Genomic DNA, 22,135 nt, shown 5'->3' with positions numbered 1-22,135 from the left:
AACCGAAAATGTTAGTCAGACTCGTTAAAACGTGACAAAAATGAATATAAACAAATTTTGATGCGTTTTTAAAGTTTTTTGTACCTCCCCCAAAAAAACTCCTTTGGAACCCCCCTTCCCCTCCTCGAAAAAAAAATCCTGGATACGAGCCTGTATAAGAAATATGAATGTAAAATGCAAAGAACAAAATGGGAACTATTAATTGATACTTTTATATAGCATAAATATGATTTGAACTTTCTTTTAAAACATGTTCAAAAATAAACTTTTCAGTACGATAAAGGGAATCTGTAACTTTAAATACATACTGCACAACCCACAGAATAAAATGAAAATTAACTCTTAGTATTGGCTCTAACAAAGAAAGGTGGTCAGTTACGGGCTAGAACAAAAGATGACATTCTTATTACATTTTAATCTTTGAACCTCCACCCTCCCTTGGGAAAATTTGTGATTTCTTACATTCAAAATTTCCTGTGTCATTGCCTGAACAGACTTTTTTAATTTCTGCACGTTTTTAAAACCATAAAAAAAAACACTGGCAGAAGAACGTAACTATGATATAACTATTTCATTGCTTAAACACGTACAACCAAAAATTACTAACCGGAATCAAAATATATTGCGTACATGCTCCTGAATTCTGAGTTGCGGCAAGTTCAGACACAGCGGAAAAAACTGCCTCTCAGCCTGTCAAAATAGTTGCATAGCATGGAAGCAAATTGATTCGAGCCTTTCACTAAATTACGAAAAAATCCAACTGATTATATTTTTGTTCAGTTTTTACAGTCATTACTCAAAGATTTATGCTTAAAGACTATTACAGATACCATTCTGATTCGACCATTTCATCATTATATAAAGAGCCTGTCAAACTGTCGAACATAGAGCCTGTCGAACAAAAAGCCTGTCGAACATAAAGAGCCTGTCAAACTATATAAAACAGAAAAAAGTGTATAATCTTTTGTTAGAACCACAGGTAAAACGTTTACATTCATTGCCCAAAGACCACCCCCCCCACCACCAAAAAAAAAAAGTTCTGTCTCGATACCTAAGCCGTGAGATAGAAGAGGTTGGACCTACCAAACAAAAAAAAATAAAAAAATATGTCCTCGAATGGAGTGATAAGAGGTCACAAGAAAAGATTCGATGGTGAAACAGTTCGTTTTTTTTTTTAGATTTGCCCCACAGTAAACCCGCAAAACATTCTTTAACTGTTACCACACAAAAAAAAAGATAAAACACGAGAAGATTTACCTTATTTTAGATTATTATGCTACTACAAAACTCTTTAGCACGAAGCCACCTAAGGCAAACACAGACACGCACGCTGTTCCTCTGCCCAATCACATTAAAAGCTTGATTCGATACCCGCTTCCATAAAAGAAGTCTTTACGTTTCTCTCATCACCGAAATCAAATCAAGTTTCCCATACAGCTTACGTCTTTATGACAAGAAAATTTGATAAGCCAGCTCTCTCTGCAAAAGTCCATGTATTTTTTGAATATGGCAGTCCTAATTTAAAAGTTCTTCTTTTCCTAGCTAAAAAAGGGCTAATAATTTTGTAATTCATTGATATTATCAATTTAGTAGAGGGTTACTAAGTGTTAATCAATTAATACATTTACATGCCATCGTTAGATAAGATAAACAAATTCAGCATATCTATAGATGATCTTTGGAAGTCCTGCTCGCTTGTCTTACAAGAATCTCCAGACAGAAGTTAGAGCTGGTAGGTGGGGAAGTAACACAGGAATTGCACCGTTGAGCAAGGAAAAGCAAATAACAAGTCTTAAGAAATTAAATTTTTTACTTGGTTGCTATAATATATTATAGTATATATAGTATAATATATAGTATAGTATAATATAGTATAGTATAATATATAGTATAATAGTATAATATAGTATAATATAATATATTATACTTTATAATTTTGCTGGGTAGCCTTAAATGGTGTTTTTTTTTTCAGAGACAAACTTCTTTTTTATCATTTCCCCCTCCTCTGTTTACACTAAAATACAACTTCGTTAAAAAAAACATGAACGGTAATAGGTTTAAAAAGACTGTGCCACAAAAACTATTTATATTAAATATACTCCCTCTTATCTCCCCTTAGTTAAAATTAAACTTTAGGCCCTCTATATTCCCAACAATTCATTCATTTGTGTAGCATGTCGTACCTAAGATGCTCGAATTATCACCACAGTCCGAGGTTTAAACTAAGGAGAGTTAAACTAAGGATTTAATATGGTTTTATTCATTTTTTGTTGTCGTATTTGTTATTTATCTTTGTTGTATTTGTAAAAACCCTCGGTATTAGTACTTTTAGCGCTAAAAGGAGTAAGTTTAATAAAATATGTCTATGTCTATGTCTAACTAAGGAGACAGTCATCAATTTACCGCAATGGGGTTTTCCACGGGTTCGAGTTCCAGTTTTTTCGACGCCATGTTTGTCAACACACCAACACAAGCCAACTGCAGAATGGCATTGAATCTCCTTGAAGAATCCCTCACTATCGCAAGATGGCTTGTAGGCTCCTATAAAATATATACTGGATGTCAGTCATAAAATTAGAAATAAATACTCAGATTTACGTACATTAAAAAATGTGTGTGCGTTTGTTTATTTGAATATCATTCTTGTAAAAATTTTTTATTCATTTTTGTTTAGTTCTTTATGAATAAATCTTCTCTATGTTTAGTTTCTACTTAAGCAAGGACTTCAACTAAATGTTTGATTCATCACTAAAATTGACTAAATTCCATGTGCAAGTAAGTTCTATGCATTCCTTTAATATGTATTACTCTTCTATGTATTAGATTAGGACCCCTAATCCTTCAATCATTCCATTTTTGGCCAGAGTCTGCCCCCTACCCTTTCCATACTTACCTTCTTTGTAGATTTAACCAAACGTCTTCTAAAATTGACAACGGAAATGCTTTTATTTACTCTAGTTCAAAATTTGACTTCATTTTTTATAAGTATATGAGTAAATATAAGTAATTAAGTAATATGAGTAAACAAGTATAAATTTGACTTCACTTTTTTTATATTATAGGTATATGAGCAAATACAAGTATATGAGCATAAGTATATTTCATATACTTGTATGCGAAATATATAAGAGAGTCGGAGAATTGCTACCTACATATCCTTTGCTCAATCCCAATATACTTTAATTTTTCATTAGTATGTAATGAATGAATGAATTTTATTTCCCACTAAAAACAGACAAAACGTCACTAGTGGACTAAAAAAAAATGGAAAAAATAGAGCAATAACAAATAAAAAACACACAGGTATCAAACAGTTCGTGGTAACGAACTGTAAGTAAGGAGCGACCCGGCCCAATAGTAACCGAAACTCTAAAAACCGGAATTTTGATACCCATAGATACATCAATAGAATCATATTTTTATGCTGATGATACAAATATATAAGCTTCATTAAGTTTAGTTTTACCCATCAAAAGTTACGCGCCTGAGAAAATTTGCCTTATTTTCGAAAAAAGGGGTAACATCCCCCAAAAGTCAAAGAACTTTAATGAAAATCACACCATAGGATTCAGATTATCAGAAAACCTTACTGCGGAAGTATCAAGCTCGTATCTGATAAATTGTTGAATTTTGTATTTTTTGTCAGAAGAAAGATCACGGATGCGTGTTTGTTTGTTTTTGTTTTTTTTTTTTTTTTCCCAAGGGGTGATTGTGTAGATCCAGTAGTCCTAGAATATCGTGAGAGGGCTCATTCGAACGAAAATTAAAAGTTCTAGTGCCCTTTTTAACTGACCAAAAAAATTGGAGGGCAACTTGGCCGCCTCCCACGCTCATTGTTGCCCGAAGTCACCCAATCAAAATTTCGAGATAGCCATTTTGTTCAGAATAGTCGAAAATCTAATCAATGTCTTTGAGGATGACTTAATCCCCCACAGTTCCCGTGGGTAGGGCTGGAAGTTATGAACTTTGCCCATTGTTTACATATAGTATTGGTTAATGGGAAGTATAAAGGCGTTTCAGGAGGCATCTTTTTATGATGGGGAAGGGGGGTGTCGGAGGAGGGGGTTATGGGGGAGGATCGTTTCATGGACTATATTTGATTGGGGGAAGGGATATGTCAAGACCGGGGACGCTAGATTTCCCAGCATATTTTAAAAGATGATCAGAAATTAAATAAAAAAAACTAGTTTTTTCAACTGAAATTAAAGAGCAATATTAAAACTTAAAACTAACAGAAATTATTACATATATGAGGCCGGTTGCCCCGTAGTTAATACCTCGCCCTTTTTGCTAAAGTTTTTTTTAGTACTTTCAAAAGAGCTGTCTATTCTAATTAACCGGCCTTTGTGAGTCAGGGGTTTGTGATTCCTACAAAATTCGAACTTTAGCGTAAAGAGCGAGGTATTGACTAGGGAGCAAACTCCCTAATATACGTAATAAAAACATACGAATATACGTTACGTAAGTTAACTCGTAAGTTACGTCTGAACAAAATTTCGAGAGAGCTAATTAGCCAAAAAAAGGAAAATTAATATGCGAATTTCGTTCTAATTATTCATGTACGGCGAGCCAAAATCAAATCTGCATCACTTCCAAAACGTTCAGAAATTAAATAAAAAAAAAAGGTTTTTTACTAAAAGTATAGAGTTATCTTAAAGCCTCATATGTGCAAAAATTATTTCGTATATCAAAGAAACTCTCCCCTCAACGCTTCGCTCTTTACGCTAAATTTTTTTATTGTTTTAAAAAATAAAGTTGTGAGACAGAGTCAAACTTTAGCGTAAAGAGCGAGGCGTTGAGGAGGGGACAGCCCGTTTCATATACAGAATAATTTCTGTTCGTTTTAAGTTTTAATGTTGCTCTTTACTTCCAGTTAAAAAACTTGTTTTTTTAGTTAATATATATATATACATGACAACAAATAAACACTAATATCGCAGAGCATCCTAAAGTTCATTTCCTGTTAAGCTTGTATACAACCTCTCTACTCTTTTCTGAACAACCGAGTACGGATATATTGTAACGGTTAATAATCGCTGTGTTACACTTCCAAGGAGGCACTCGCAAGAGAAATTTACAAAACCGGACATTTTACGAACCCACTGTACGTTTATTCTTATCAGATAAAAGAGCCCAAAATGGAGAAAGCGCTAGCACATGTGGTGTAACCATCGCCGAAAACAGCTGGGCCCGAATCTGTCGACTACATGAAGCTTTCGAAAAGACAAGCATATTGTAAGCTTTTCGGACTTTGCTAGCAAAATCATCGATTAACAAAGAACGTGTCGACTTACCGTCCCAACCAAAAGGGAGACCAAAGTACACTGTGCTTGATGACGGTTTTACTATTTTGTCACCGTATTTCTTTAAAATACCAATCACCAATTTATAAATTTACCATGTATAAAAATACCAATTACCAATTTACCAATTTAACATGTATAAAAATACCAATTCTTAGGCCATATAAGCTAGTTTCGATTATGTTATGGCAGGCAACAAATGAATGGTTGTCCTACAACTGAACACGAGAAGAGCCAACATAACAAAAACTGACTAAAGAACTCAAAATTAACAACAAAATTCATGCTTAAAAGCAAGGAATTTCAGAACATTGGAGAAGCTTTCCGCTATAGTACAGTGTTACCAGATCCCTGTATAAGGTATCACAGTCACAAAAGCAAAGATGCACCAATTCTTGTACTGTCGCAAGCATACTATTTTTCGAGCGAAAATACGCTGAATTTAAATTAAAAAAACACACACACACGATTTTAAAATTTGAAGAGTTCGATTCCAGACCACCTCAAAAAAGCACTATAATACCGCAAATGCGCCCCATCTAACAACACTGCTATGGTATACATATCAAAAATATAATTGCAAATGCCAGAGAATTGATAATTAGAGATATTTACTCAATCCCAATATGTTTCCTTTAATTTGTTATGAGTACATAACGGGGACAGTCATTAATGTTTGTCCTGATAAGAAAATTGGACATCTGAACTTTATGTAAAAGATAATGAAGAAGGAGGATTTATAGTGAGACAAGATAAAAATACATATTCCTATGTCATATAAACTCGTTTTGATCCTTTTATGGCTGGCAACAAAGATATAATTGCAGCATAACCTGTCACGAGGAAAATTGTGTTTTATGTGTTATTGTGTTTTATGATAATAATAATAATTTATTTGGACCCTCTATACATACAAAAAATGCACTTAGAGGAGTATGGAAAAAGAAATTTCTAAACACTTATAAGCGTTATTTATGTGTTTTATGTTTTGCTCTGATTATCCTCCCAAATTTGCTGTTACTTTTCTTTCCTCTCTGTTCTCTCCGTCTCCGATAATTTATTCAGAAAACAAAAAGATGTGCTTCTGCGTGTTGTCAGATTAAGGTCATTAGAAAAGGATATGGCCTTGACTGGGACTGAGAACTTAGATTTGCTATATCTTCTGACAAATAATTGCACCATAACCTGTCAGGAGGAAAATTGTGTTTTATATGTTATGTTTTATGTGTTGTACGTGTTATGTTTTATGTGTTATTGTGTTTTATGTTTTTATGTGTTATATTTTATGTGTTTTAAGGGTATTAATTGTTTTGTGTTAAAATGTGTTTAAATGATTAGAGTCTGTAAAATGAACAAAAGCGGAAGTTTTAAAAAAAGGATACATAGCTGATGTTTACACTGGCGTACCATTATGTTGTGGAAAAAAATACCTTCCCCCCTCCAAAAAAAAAAAGAATACGACGTCAAAATATTATTACAGCGTAACTGATCACTAAAAGAATCACTATAAGAAAACTGCAATAAAAAATTGACAATAAAAAAAATTAACAATAAAAATCAACACCTGGATTTTCCGAGAATTGGAGGAACACTATGGCGTAGTACAGTGCAGTCTTAACACACATTATGAATAATATAGCGGAATATTTTTTACAGCATCACAAACGCCCAATCTTTTTAAGCTTAAAAATATTTTCAGATTTTGAAAAAGCTTGACTTCAAAGATACAAGAGGTTTGAAGAATTCCATCTGTTACCACCTCAAAAAGCACACAATTAGCGTACCAGTTATGTGGTGGAAAGAATCCCCCCTACTGAAAATTTGCAACCAATGCTTAGTAATTTACCATTCGTAGTAGTGAACCTCCTGTGAACCTGAATGAACCTCCCTGAATAGGTGCATTGAGCCTCAATCCAGTTTGGTGAACTCGCCCATAATATTGACATCAATAATAAGGATACCGGAAAGTATTCATGCATCGAGCAGGGGTGCCAATTGGGCAGCCCAAAAAAATCAAACCCCCTGTATACCCCCCACCCTACATTTTGTAACGTACCTTTTTAAAGTGTTTTCTTAGAAATATCTTTTTTTGGTATATTCATTGAAAAGGATATAGGAAAAACAACAAAATTTGCCGTCCCTTAGATTTTGAAAAAAAAAATACCCACCCTCTACATGTTAGTTTGACATCCTTGGTATCAAGAGGCTCTACCCCCAATTAAATTCCAAGACAATTTCATAATCGGTAAAATGTTAGGAATTTGGTTTAATGGTAAAATTTTCTCAAGATCTTAGTTCCTATCCAACTACTAGATCATGCTTCTCAATTCGACACCATAATCCTGATGTCTGGACATCAACTTGATCAGACTTAAAAAGATCAACAAATAGTTTTGTTTTACGATTTCTGAAGAAGAAGTTTACCAAATTATAATTTGGATTCCTACGGGAAACCTAGTCAAACTCCCTGTCAGTATAATATGAAAAAAAAGACAGTACGGTATTTAACTAAAAATAAAATCAAAATTTTTGAAATGAAATAGAAGAGCAACGTTAAACCAAAACGAACAGAAATTACCCTGTTCACGTGGGAGGGGGGAGAAAGGGAGTCATATGTTAGGATTGGGTAAAAAGCAAAGATCTTCTGGAGCCATTAATAGCAAATGGCACGTGGACACCTGTCGATGCTTTAGTTAAGAGGTTGCTTTTAGTAATCTTTAATTAGAAATTTCAAGTTTATTCAGTTTAAAAACAAAAACGACCTCTCCTTCAAACCACTTCAAAATGGGAAAAGTCAAACACTTACAATGAAAACATGCAAAGCGGCCAAAACTTAATGTGGTGATTATAACACAAAAGGCAACTAAATACACAAATTAATTGCGTAGGTTTTTGTTTTTATTAATTTTCTAGCTATTTCTGGACGTATGTATATATGTATTCTATAAGACCAGCGGTAGTTCTGTTAAACACATTTGATCAGGTGCTTAGTTGTATACCCTCTAAACCCTCCAAAGCGAAATAGAGTATGATATAGTAAAAAAAAATATTTAGTCACTCACATTTTCCTTTAAAATTCATATTTCTCCGGAAGCACGACGTGAGGGGGGGGGGAATTTAAAAAATAATTTTCGGTACTATCATTAATAAAATGAAAAAAACCAATCCTCTCTCCTAGATTTTGAAAAATATATTTTTTTTTTGCATTTTCAGAAGAAAATTCCCCTAGCCTCAACATTTTTCTGAATCAGGACCCCTTTATTCCTTAAAAAACTGTAAAATATATTTACCCAAGAGTCCTGGACTAATTTTTTTCTTCATAGCTAGACACGGCCTCCTTGCTTTCTTAAAACATGAACACCATTCCATTCCAGTTAGAAACATATCTCTGAAATAAAGGCTAATATTGAAACTAAAAATTCGTAAATGTAAATACATACGTGGAATTGTAATTTTACAGACTTGGACACCTTTTAACATCAAAGAGTAAAGATAATTCTTAAACAATATGTAAGGCGCAGCCCATCATCTTCAAAAGGGCTTCAAACGGTTCTTTTTCACAACATAGTTCTGATGAAACATTCGTCTGAGAAGCCCCTGAGCCAGCCAGCAGAATGTGAAATAATCAACAAGTTAGGCGTTTTCAACAAGTGTTTGAAAACGCCGAACAAGTTTCAACAAGTTTCTATTTTCAACAAGTGTTTTTTTATTAATATTTTTTTTTTTTACCAGTGAACAGTTTTATTTTTAGACAGTTGGTAGTTGTATTTGTAAAGAGTCAATTTTATCAGTTAAAAACAACACTAACAGAATTTAAAGAATAGCAAAATCCTGAATCACTCCAAGAAGTGATCTAGGGTAGTCTTTTTTTATTTATTTTTAATTTTTTTTCATTTTTTTTTTAATGCCCAAATATACATCATCATTTATTTATTTTCTGTTATAGGAACCTAACCATCTTCAACAAGTCAATTAACATATAGTTCAACGTCACCGTGCTGTCCTCCATACATCATTTCCATTCCTGATAAAAGAAAAAAACATCCTACATAGCATATGGGAAGCGTCTACTTACTCCTTGCATGAGGAAGCATCTACTTACTCCTACTTGCAGGAGGACGAGGCGTCCTTCACCTGACCTGGTATGTGAAATTTAGATGTTGCGGGGATTTTTGTTGAACCGTAAGCTCCCCAGACTTACAGCGACTCAGCATGCATAGTCACACCACATGCCCTACCCCAAGCCAAACTGGCTACACCATGACCCAAGCCCCCCTACCAAAGAAGATAGAATTGCAAGTCCAGAGTTCCATCCACTCGGCTAGGGATGCTTTAGGAGCATCTATTGAATATACAATAAGAAAAAGACCTTGGAGCGATCATCAAAGACAAGCTGAAATTCAGCCGCTACATTCAGCATGTGAGAAGGAAGTGTGATGATTAAATCATATTTTGTGTCTCATTTAACTCATGTTATTTGACATAATAAATTCGTATCGTATCGTAGATTCCCACAAAAATCCGAGCCTTACTGAAAAAATTAGAAGCCAAGAGGCAGACCCAGTCTTGACTCTGGCATGCGCCTAGCAGGTCGTTCTTTTCGGAAAGGCGGGGTATTCATCAAAATGCCCAGAAGCAGGTATCTAAGCAAGTTACAAGCCTAAAATCAACTTCATAAGAGGACCACCTTAAGTAACGTAAGCTACATATCCCTGTCTAAGAACGCGTGGGTAGCAAGATAATGCCCAAAATTTCATCTAAAAGATATATTTTCTCTAGTAAAAAACAGCACTTATTTTCTTGATTGAAACTAAAAATTTAACAGTTCTTCCGAAATGGTCTAAGGATTGGCCAACAAAATGCAAGTAAAATTAAGCCCTCTTATTTGATATTATACTCAAACATACTTACATGCGGGGAAGGGGGCATTAGCCCCAAAGAAAATTTAGAAAATAGTAAAAAAGGAGCACTTTTCCTGGTTTGACTACTCCTCCCACCTACTAAATAATATTAAATCTTACCCGCTTCAAATGTTGCACACATCTATTTTACCATGTTATTCTTTTATTTTTGTTAGTACCCATAACAGAGCTTGTTACGTCGTAACAGGGCTTGCTCCCCAGTGTTGCCTTAAATACACCAAGCATTATAGCCATGAGTAGCTAAATTCGTTCAGAACAGTAGCTAATTATTTATTATCCGTAGATAAGGGCACATCCAGGATTCCGTTTTGGGATGTCTTCAATTCATTTTGAAGGTAAAGAAGCCGGGGGCGTAGATTTCTACTGTTTATGGGGGGGGGGGGGAGGAGGAATGAAGTCTCCTCCTCCAAACCCCGTTTTGGCCCTCCGGACCTAATTATGCTTCCTAATTTTCACTTGTCTCATTCAACAGTATTAAGCATACATCATTTTCAAGACTACATTTGTTATAATTACACCTTTATATACAATAGAATAATTTTACCAATTTGGCGTAAATCTACCTATTATGGATTTTTGATAGTTTACCTCGCGTTAGGCTGTCAATTAGAAAACCGGTTTGCCCCCTCCAGGATTTTCAATTTACACCACTCGAGGGATCACATTATAGAAAAGACAACGTCAAGAGCTTTTTCCCGCATTTTTGCGAGGTTATTACCCTTCTTCTGTCTAGACAACTGGAAAACCAGAGAGCCTGTACACTCCTATTCCACCCCAAAATATCTCATTGTCTAAAATCCAGCATTATTAACATCTTTTTCTTATTATTACTTGTAATAAGATAATAATAAGCGTTTGTTACTAAGTAGGATGAACAGTATACCCACATTTCTGTTTTACTCCACCATCACGCCCGACACGACAAGGAAATCTCTTTGCCCCCTGCATAATTTTCCCCCATATCTCGCGATGTCACTGCCATCCCGCCTCTATCTAAAACAATAGAACCAGAGAACATATTCATTCATATTTCACCTCAAAACATCAGATCTGTTTTTATTCTTACTTAAATTAACACAATAAAAAGCATTTGCTACTAAACGGGTTGAACTATTTACCCACCCCTCTCTTCTACACCACCACTCCCAACACGACAAGGAATTGCTAATACCTCCTTCTGAAATGAATGTATAAGCATACCTATCAGCGTCACAATCGTCAAGCAATGGTTTAATGCAAGGCTCATATTTATCATGTTCCAGTGAATAAAGCTCTTTCAAAGACAATTGACCGTCACCGTTCGAGTCCAAATGTCCAAGCATCCACTGAACTTCTATTGGACAAGTAGAAGGAAAATAAACTGAAAAAAATATTTACTTGAAATTCAGCGATAAATCACGTACTTTCTAATTTTTTGGTAACGACAATACATCACGGGGAAACTTTCTACTTTTTAGGTTAACTCCCTTGTGTCAAAATGTCTCTATTTGAAAAGCATCTACTTGAAATTCAACAATACATCACGGGGAAACTTTCTACTTTTTAGGTTAACTCCCTTGTGTCAAGGTATGTCTCTACTTGAAAAGCATCTACTTGAAATTCGACAATACATCACGGGGAAACTTTCTGCTTTTTAGGTTAACTCCCTAATGTAAAAATGAATCTCTATTTAAAACGCATCTACTTGAAATTCGACAATACATCACGGGGAAACTTTCTACTTTTTAGGTTAACTCCCTTGTGTCAAAATAAGTCTCTATTTTAAACGCATCTACTTGAAATTCGACAATACATCACGGGGAAACTTTCTACTTTTTAGGTTAACTCCCTAGTGTTAAAATATGTCCTATTTGAAAGACATTTACTTGAAATTTAAGAATACATCACGAGGGAACTTTTTAATTTTTAGGTTAGCTTCCAAGTATCATGTAAAAATAGATCTACTTGAAATTCAACAGCACATCAAATAAAACGTTGACTTCTTTGTTCCACTTAATAGAAAATTAGATAGTGTTGCAAGTCAGTGCCTTGTCTTTGTCCATAGTGCCGTGTGATATCGCGTTAGTTTTGGTAGATTAGATGGTTTGAACTACCTAACAAATGTCAGATGGCGTTGACACTCTCTCAAAATACGAACCCGATTTTGAGTTCAACTCGCAACCGCATCAGCGAAAGCATTTAATGCGCAACCGCATCAGAAAAAGCCCCCAAATGGACTAAATGTACCCCATTTAGCAAAATTGCTACAGTATATAACTCGAAGTTGTAATTAAAAGGAAGCCAGAATGTCGATACGCGCAAAACTAGCTTCCAAAACCCAAACGTTCCACCTTTATTTCCACTAGCAATATTAAATTAAAAAGTTAGCAATGGGATTGGGAGGAGGGGCATAAATTTACCCCAAGGACCCCGTGTCATCCTCTGACGACCCAGACGGGCAACTCGATTGAAAATAAACTGAATAATTCAATCAATAAAAATTTTTTTGTCACGCAGAAAAAACCTGCGCTGTAATCTAGAGAACAATTGCCATTAACTAGCCAAATAGCGTATCGGACGAAAGGCACAAAGAAGAAAGACAAGCCGCGATGTATACTTTATGTGAGGAACAAAAAAAATATGCTGACCCTTCTCCCAAACTCAAAATTATATGTCCCCTTATATCCCCCCCCCCCAAAAAAAAAAGTTTTCTTGAGAATTCAACTTGGTCCACCAGGCATGAGACTAACAAGTCTAAAAGTACCTAAAAAAGTACGAGTAAAATCCGTCACCTCTTAATGAAACCTGGTGATTATATGCAATTTCTATATGAAAATTACTTGCTTGTCTTCAAATTTCAGGCATAAAAGAGAGAGAAAACGCTTTCCCTCTTGTGAGGGTCGGAAACATATAGACGCCTAAGTGCCTGTTGAATATCATAATAGTTAATATGAAATGAAAAATGATAACGGGTGGCATTTTAATTAGGGCAATAATATAAGACTGTTTCTACGTTTTACTTTTTATTATTAAAAACGTATTATTTCTGTACAACAAAACATGAATAGTTTCAGATTCATAACTGACTGGAAGTGCAAGCGTCACAAGCAATTATAATTAGTGAGATAATGACTAATGATGTGTTATTTTTTCCGTTCCAAGACTCATTCACAAAACAACTCCTTTTCGTTACTGTAAGTTTATATGGGGCTATAACGTTATCCGCTATAAAATATTGCCAAATATAGGCTTCACATCCCACCATGAAGACACAATTCATGATTGAATATTAATTATTCAATAAATGAGCCAGAAATTACAGCTTTAAAACTGATAAAAAAAAATAATACAAAGAAAATTGCACGTCCCTTACGGTTTAGAATTCTTAATTGATTTGTTTTTCCAATTTATTTTTCTTGTCTCGTATTGGGACACAATTTATCAATGTTGTCCCAACTTAAAGTGATAAAACATGAGGAAAGGGTATCAGGGTCTAATCCATAATCTGATGGACAAAGTGATTAAAAGAAAAAATTAATAATTGAGAATCATAATTTACTATATTTAAACAAAAATTCACATAGAAACAGTATTATCTTTCAAATGTCAACAAATAGGCACACTTTCAGAAAAAAATGTTTTCTTCCATGAATTATCTAGCTTACATAATTGGTAAACGCTAAAGCGAAGTTCTCATGCATGCTTAATTACAATTTAAGTCGCAAGGGCTAAAACTCTGGGCTGAATTTCAACCATCCAGATTAAAGGTGGGACGAAACTGTCGCTCTTCAAAATCATTCCTTTACCATGATTACTTGAAATTCAGACACGAGTGATACATAGTCATCCTTCACGACAGAATCAAGAACAAGAAGCAGCATAACAAGGGTGTAGTCTCAATCCTGTTATGGGAGAGGCTCAAATCGTTTTTAGGGGGTGGGCCGCATAACAAAGGTATTACTTCACCAATTACTGTAATCTTGACAAGGATTATAAAATCTTATTTGAAGAGTATGAAACGAATTTTTCTATACTCTTTGATTGTGACATTCGTCAATTTGTTTTATTCTTGTTTAAGTTTATTTAATCTTGAAATTATGCATGAATGTAAATTAATAGAGCAGTAAAGGCAGGTACATGCAGAACTGGTTAAACAAGCTACTATTTAGCTTTCATTAAAGCGCAAGTCCTGAACACTGTGGAGTTGAGGAGGGTCTCCCATTCATGGAAATTTCAGTCTGCTTTAATTTTTAATCTCTCGTGTTAAGTAATTATACCTTACAATCGCAATATAAGAGGAGCTACTGCCCCCTACTGCACTCTTAGTGCTGGAATTGAATATATTAAACGAAAGTGGAAGAGCACAACAAGGTAAGCCCCCTCTCCTGATTTGCCTTTAGAACCCCGTCTCTCTCTAATAAAATCTTGGAAATCTTTTCTAATAGATTTCCTTGGTTCTGTGAAACCACCCCTTACATTGAAATTGCCCCCACTCCATTGAAATCCATAAAACCAAGCAATATCACAAATAAGTTTCTATTTATCCAAATGAAGCTTTTGGATTAGCGTCTATACACATTATTCTTTTGACATTTTTTGTGTATTTTGTTATGAGCCAAATGTAATATTGCGTGACATCAGACATATATTTAAAATATAATTTTATTGCTTGGGGGAGGGGATAAAATACTGTGTGACATTAGGCACGTTTGGACAATAGTATTTTTTTTTTGGGGGGGGGGGGGGCACGAAAGAAACGTAAAAAATGCAAATTGAATAGAAAACATAAGAAATATAGAGAAAATCTTGATATTTCGGGAGAGAGGATATATACGGGGAGGCCTTTTCAACCCACCCTCCACAAGTATGTTTGCAATTGCAATTTGGAAAAATTTCTAAATTACTTATGATGATTCAAAATGGAAGGACTAAAAATTCAAGCTAATCTGTAAACAGCATTTAGACCAGTTAAGATAAAATTTCTAATACCTCAAAATATCACGCTTAAGGATTAATTTTGGCACAAGAAGTTTGTTTTGAAGTAATATACGCTCGGCTTTCGCTCACTGCGTCACCAGTAACGTTTAATTAAGTTACTCAATTCACACTGCAAAACTTAAAAAAAGATGAAAAAAGCGGTATTGGTGTTTTTCTGACTGATAGAAAACCTCACTCAAAGACCTAATTGCTCCCAGTTAAAAATTTCAGCTAAAAAAAAAAAAAAAAAAAAACAGGGACACACACAGGTAGGGGAGGGGACCCTCAGGGTCCACCTGTAAATACATTTTCTATAATTTTTGGGATCTTTTTACCCAATTTTTTCTGCTTCCCCCCCCCCCCTCCAAAATAATCCAATGTACATGTCGGTCTAAGACTATTAAGTCTTTCCCTTCATTTGGAAATATGAAACATAATACTAAAGGGCTAGAAACGGTCAAAAATATGGATTCTATTTTCCTTGTTAAATATACATCTCATACAGTTCTGATGAATTGATTCTTTAAAATATGTACAACTACTTTAATTTTAATTGCTGTGTATTAATGAAAGAGTTGAGTGTTGAGTATTAAGTTAGTGGCAGCGAGGAATACGGTGTCGTAATTATGTTTTTTTTTTGTTTTTTTTAATCCCTTCTGAGGTTTCCGTAATTTTTTTCATCTTTTTGATTTTCTGGATTTATTTGATTACACCTCCTTCATATCAAGCCCTGGCATTTGGAGGGGATTCGGTTTTGTTAAGTCTTTTGTTAATAATTAATATTAAATAAAATACGAGACTAGCATGTACCCTTTGCTAAAAGACGGTATAGCGCGCTTATCAAATGTGAAAAGATATCAATTCGTAAAGATAATTCGGATCTATTAATTTGCATTTTATTAGCTAAAATTACTAATTTTACCGCCTTTTCTATGTAAGATCAACCCTCTAAGAAATTGAACGGCATATACCAGTCTATGTAATAGTTTCCGCTTTTGTTTCCCCTAATGATTCCACGAGATTAGACCTCAGTCCTTCTAATATGAAAAACAGGGAATGACAGAAAACGCTAAAATTGTCGGGGAAAAAAGCCAAGCGACAAGGCTATGTGGAATCAGGATGATCTGTCTGATTTAGCGAAATTCTCCGAACTCCTCCTCAAAAATGTCCTATCTGAATACGGAAGGTATTTATTTTAGGTGTATATTTTGAAAAAAAAAATTGGGAGTAGTTGCATGAAGAGGGAGTAGTTGTTTACTTTAAATATAATATGTTGCCCAGAGGAGCGAACTTTTGATCCGAAACAAATTGAACTCAATATTCGCTTATACAGGCATTTTCATTCATTAGGTTGACGTGATATCCAATTATCAAACGAAATTCAAGATAAAAGTATATTTAACGGGTGCACAAACAAGGAATAGTTATTTATTATATAACTATTATATAACAGTTATTTATTATACAATAGTTATTTATAGAAGCGAACTTTACAGCTCTGATCGGAGACAAAAACAAACTGAATATTAGCTCATACAGACTTTTTTTCAATAAGGTAGACGAGAAATTCGGCTACCGAAAAGGACAGATGGCAGTACATTAGCTCATATAGACATTTTTTTCATTAGCTAGATGTGAAATCCAGCACCCGAACCGAAATTTACGACAACAGTACATTTTACCAGGGCATAAACAGGGAGGAGTTATTTATTCTAAATACAATTTGCCAGCCAGAGGAGCGAACTCTTTCAACTTTGATCCTAAACAGAAGTGAGCCCGATCTTTGCTCACATGAGGACATGTTTTTCCTTAACCGACGTGAGCTCCGGTTGAAAAGAAATCAACCTTGGAGGCAAATATCTACTCCTATCCCACTTCATCTTTAGAGGATCCCAAAATAGTGTATCTTTCGAATACAATAGTGTATCCTTCATATATATATTGGTGTGGCTTTGAATTTTGTTATAAAATTAAGCTCTCAAGATTGTCTAAACTCAATCACTTTGGATATTGAACAAAACGGAATAGAAATAAAATAATCATAGATGTGATAATATAATATAAATGAAAATAATTATAAATTGGATAAAGATGAGGAAATGAGATATAGATGGGATAATAATTATAGTTTATTCTTGGGGGGGAGGGGTACACTAGAAACCCCTACACTAGAAATTTCCTCATATATATATATATTGGTGTGGCTTTGAATTTCATTATAAAAATTAAGCTCTCAGGATTGTCTAAACTCAATCACTTTGAATATTGAACAAAACGGAATAGAAATAAAATAATCATAGATGTGATAATATAATATAAATGAAAATAATTATAAATGGTATAAAGATGGGGCAATGAGATATAGATGGGATAATAATTATAGTTTATTCTCGGGGCGGAGGGGTACACTAGAAACCCCACTGTTGAAGTGAGATTCAACTTCTGTCAGATCCTTGATTATAGTTTAGATTATGCTTAGTAGCCTACTCATGTTGGTACAATCAATATAAAGGCAAATGGTGCGATGCGTACCCTTATCATAGAACGTCATTTCGATTTTTCTATGTCCCAACATAAGACGGCTTATCTTAAATACATCCAACAAATTCCCGAGAATGCTTGCCCTGTATGGGCCTCAATTCAACTACACAAGTTACCTAAGCAATCAACTTGAGTCACTACAAAAAACATCCTTATTAGTTATTCTTTCAGACACATATGTAAGTTATGAATCGGCATTATCTGTCCAACAACTACCGTCCCTTCAAGTACGTCGTTTGGGATTGAGTTGCAGATTTGGCCAATTTCTTCTTAGCAGTGAAAAACATAGACAGATTCTACAACATGTTATGAGGAATAAAATAAACACAAGGTCAGCTAAAAAAGTGAGACTGCAATTGTCAACTCCAAGAAAAAACCGTTTCGCCAATTCGTTCGTTCCTTTTTACATGCCAGTCTTTAATAAGTTATAGTCTCGTGTTTTTCTTGTTTTCTTTGTAAGTACTAGCACAATTTAGCTGAAATTTTTATTCTAAACTATGCTTAATGAAACTATTCTATACTTTAAAGCTTTCTCAAGGGAAAAAAGTATACCTTTGCTCTTTCTATTTCTTTTAGCCGCTCTTTCCTTTTTGGCAGAACTCATGACAACGTTGAACCAGTCAATCATACGGTCACCAAGAACAGACAAATCCTCCCTGGAACATCCTGAATATACAAAAAAAAAGATTAAATGCTTGATTGATAAAAAAAAATCTTTAAACGCTAAGAAATAAGTCAATAGCAATAAGACAATAGAAATAAGTCAAAGCTGAGAAATGAAATAGAATTTTCATTTTTGTTGTAATTTGTTATTATTACTAGTATTATGGCGAGAAACAACACAACTTTATTTGGCTAATGGACTAGCCTATCTATTCCTAATACGATTCTAACAAGATGGCTTATATTAAAAAAAAAATTAATTAAATTTTCATTTCACAGTTTTTACGCGGTTACACGTGTTTCTAACTTTTAGATGTTTAAAAAAAGACGTTTAAAATTAATTTTAAACGTCGAGTTTTTCATTCAAAACGAGTTTTTCGCTCATACTTGCCTTTAAGTAATTAAGCGTAATCCAGAATTACAATCCAGGGGCGGTATAAAATTTAAAACGTCTTTAAAAAAAGACGTTTTAAAAAGATGTTTAAAATTAAAGAAATTATACAATGTAGTTATAATCACTAAATTCAAAAATATATCAGTGTTCTGATATATCAGAACACTTTACCACATATCACCCGTATATACATCCCGTCATATATCACACTTATCACACATGTGCCACAGGTCACCATATATCAAACTCCATAAATCACACGTGATCGGCAATGATCTTTTGAATTTTGTTGTTACAAAGTGTGATTAGATCCTTGAATTCAGCATAAAAAATTGCTCCATCATTTTCCCAAATGACTTTTTTTATAGTTTTTTTTTATTTAACAAAAAGTAATAGATATTAATTTCAATTTGTGCACAATTAAACGTTTTCCCAATTTTTAGATGTTTCAAAAAAAACTTACGGGTTAAAAAAATTTATACAATGCAGTTTTGAATGCTGAATTCAAAAATATAGCGCCTATAGTTTTTCTGCAATGACCTCTCAAACTTGGTACCTCTCAAAACCTCTCAAAATTGCTGTCGTCTGACAAACCAAATGTCAAACGAAAAACTTCAAACAGATTTTCAACTATGTACGCTTGAAAAAGTATGATTAGATCTTTGAATTTATCATACAAAATTCCACTACCGCTTTTCAAACTGGCTAATTTTTATTTTTCCTTTTTTCAATTTACTTAACTAATTTTTTTTTATTGATCAATGCGTTTTTTTAGAAATGGAATTCTAGGCTATCTCATCTTTATGGGAAGAATGATTCTGATTTAGATCCAGACTGAAATACCGTTTCAGATGCAATTTTTGAATGTTTCGGTATTTTCAAACCAAAAAAAAAAAAAAAAAACTAATTTTCAAATTAACCTTAAAAAACGCACTGGCAACGTTCCAACTGACTATATTTTTTTTTTTTACTTTAGTAATTCAAAACAGCTAAACTATGTTGAAATGAAATTAGAGTAAAAATCCTAAGCAGCCTGACCACCTTCATTTAGGAGGAGGAATGACTCTGTCTGAGATCATGACTAATGATCTCAGATACAATTTTTGAACGTTTCGGCAGTTTAAAACCCAAAATAAAAAAAAAACTTCAAAAAGTCATTACTTTACAACTATGACTGCTATAAAAAAAAATAATAAAAAAATACAACTTAATCTTCGAATTAACCTTAAAAAACGTACTGACAACGTTCCAACTGACTAATTATTTTTTTTACTTTAGTAATTCAAAACAGTTAAACTATGTTGAAATGAAATTAGAGTAAAAATCCTAAGCAGCCTGACCACCTTCATTTAGGAGGAGGAATGACTCTGTCTGAGATCATGACTAAAACACAGTTTCAGATACAATTTTTAAACGGTTGGGCTGTTTGAACCACAGTCAAAGAAAAAAAAACTTCAAAAGGTCACTACTTTTCAACTATGACTACTAGCAAAAATACAAAATGAATCTTCGAATTAACTATAAAAAAAACACCGAGACAACGTTCCAACAGATTAAAATTATTTAATAATTCAAAACAGCTAAACTATGTTAAAATGAAATTAGAGTAGAAATCCTAAGCAACCTGACCTATATTTAAGAGGGGAAATAATTCTGTTTGATATCTTGACCAAAAACATATTTCTGACATAATTCATAGGGTATTTTTACGTAATCCTCCATAGAATGCAATTTATAATATTTTTGCCTTTATTCTTTATTATTTGATAAAACAACAAGGTAAATGTTTGCGCCGTGTGCGGAAGGACCAATTGAAATTAAAATCCTCAACATGATTCTTCTCGTATTCTGACCAATGGTCTGCATAGCGCAGGCACCGATCTTTCTGCTTTGTCAAGGAGATAATTTACGAAATAGATCACCAGGCTAAATTCAATTTCATTATGAACATGCAATTTTATTTCAGTTCTAACTTCCGCTGGACCAATTCTAACAACTTTCTATAGAGTTAACTAATTTCCAAATTGTAACCTATTCAAAAGCCTGAATGACAGTAATTGCAGGCACTCATAAGTTTACTTCTAATGTTAAATTAATAACTTAATAATAGTAAATTATTTAGTAAATTGGCAAATGAGTTAGTAATTAATAAAGGAGCACAATTAATAAATATCATAACTTTAATGGACTGTAAGTTTGTTTCTTACCCCCTTACCCCCTTACAATTCACTCATAGGTTTACTTCTGATGTTAAATTAATAACTTAATAATAGTAAACTCATTACTAAATGGGCAACTTAATTAGTAATTAGTAAAAGACTAAAATTGATAATATTATAACTCAGACGTTTGGGAGTTTCAACCCCTCTTGCAAAACTCTAAAAGAATATATAGCCTACAGGTTTGCCATCAACACTCTGGCCTTTTCCCAAACGAAATCGCACAAAAATAATGTTTTTGTGCTTTCTATGTCTGTGTAAAAATTAACAACCGAAGTTTTCCTCCTACCAAACATTACTAAAAAAATTAGAATTCTAAAATAATTCTAAAAAAATTAGAATTTTAATAAAATAATTGATTTTGCATAGTTGCTTCTTCGAAAATGTTCATTTCACAGCATTTTCAAACAAAATAACAAATAAAAAGTAATCGTGAGTATGATTATGAATCTAAATGCTTTAATCTACAATTGGATATATTGCAAGAATTTTTATAATTTACTTACTTTATATAATTTACAATCCTTTATAATTTACTTTTTCAATAGTTAAAATCATTGACGTAAAAACTCGGTTTGGTCGCGGACATTTGCTAATAAATACATATATTACCTGAGATTGTGTTGAATTAAAACTAAACATAAAAACCACATATTACCAATATACCAACATAAAAGGGTAATAAAAAAAATTACCGACATAAATGGTTCAGATTTTATTTATAAGACTAAATTGATAATACTATAAATAGGGCGTTAGGAAGTTTCACCCCCTCTCCCAAAACTGTACAAGAATAATTAGCCTACAGGTTTGCCATCAACACTCTGGCCTATATTGCAAGATTTTATCCCAGACTCAGACAAATCGTCAGTTATAGGCTACTCTATCCAAGTTCAGTAGCCAGATTCTTCTATTACTTAATTAAACTCGATTAAATAACACTTATTACTTTCTAATAATGATGGAGCAGAGGATTTAGAAGTTTAACTCCTCTCGCAAAACCACAAAATGAATGAATTCGAGCATTATATGCACCAAAACTCTTTCATTATATATATTAAAAAAAAAAAAAAAAAAAAAAAAAAAAAAATGTCTCAAGTACTTTCAGGAATTTCCGTCCATCTATGAAAATCATCA

At 33.5% G+C, this 22,135-nt stretch overlaps 1 protein-coding gene across 1 annotated transcript in view; it reads right to left on the bottom strand.

Moving 5' to 3' along the window:
* Cow (Proteoglycan Cow) overlaps positions 1-22,135 on the bottom strand; it is a 110,866-nt gene that overhangs the window by 4,195 nt on the left and 84,536 nt on the right. The window contains exons 9-10 of the mRNA XM_089098756.1: positions 8,594-8,691; positions 2,404-2,541 (exon numbers count right to left, since the gene is read on the bottom strand). Of these exons, the coding sequence (XP_088954882.1) occupies positions 2,404-2,541; positions 8,594-8,691 (236 nt within the window). The remainder of the gene's footprint in view (positions 1-2,403; positions 2,542-8,593; positions 8,692-22,135) is intronic.

Source organism: Artemia sp. Qi Xiang Cuo, chromosome 13 (assembly GCF_049724085.1).
Source record: "Artemia sp. Qi Xiang Cuo chromosome 13, ASM4972408v1, whole genome shotgun sequence".
NCBI lineage: Eukaryota > Metazoa > Arthropoda > Branchiopoda > Anostraca > Artemiidae > Artemia > Artemia sp. Qi Xiang Cuo.
This window is presented reverse-complemented; position numbering and strand designations above follow the sequence as displayed.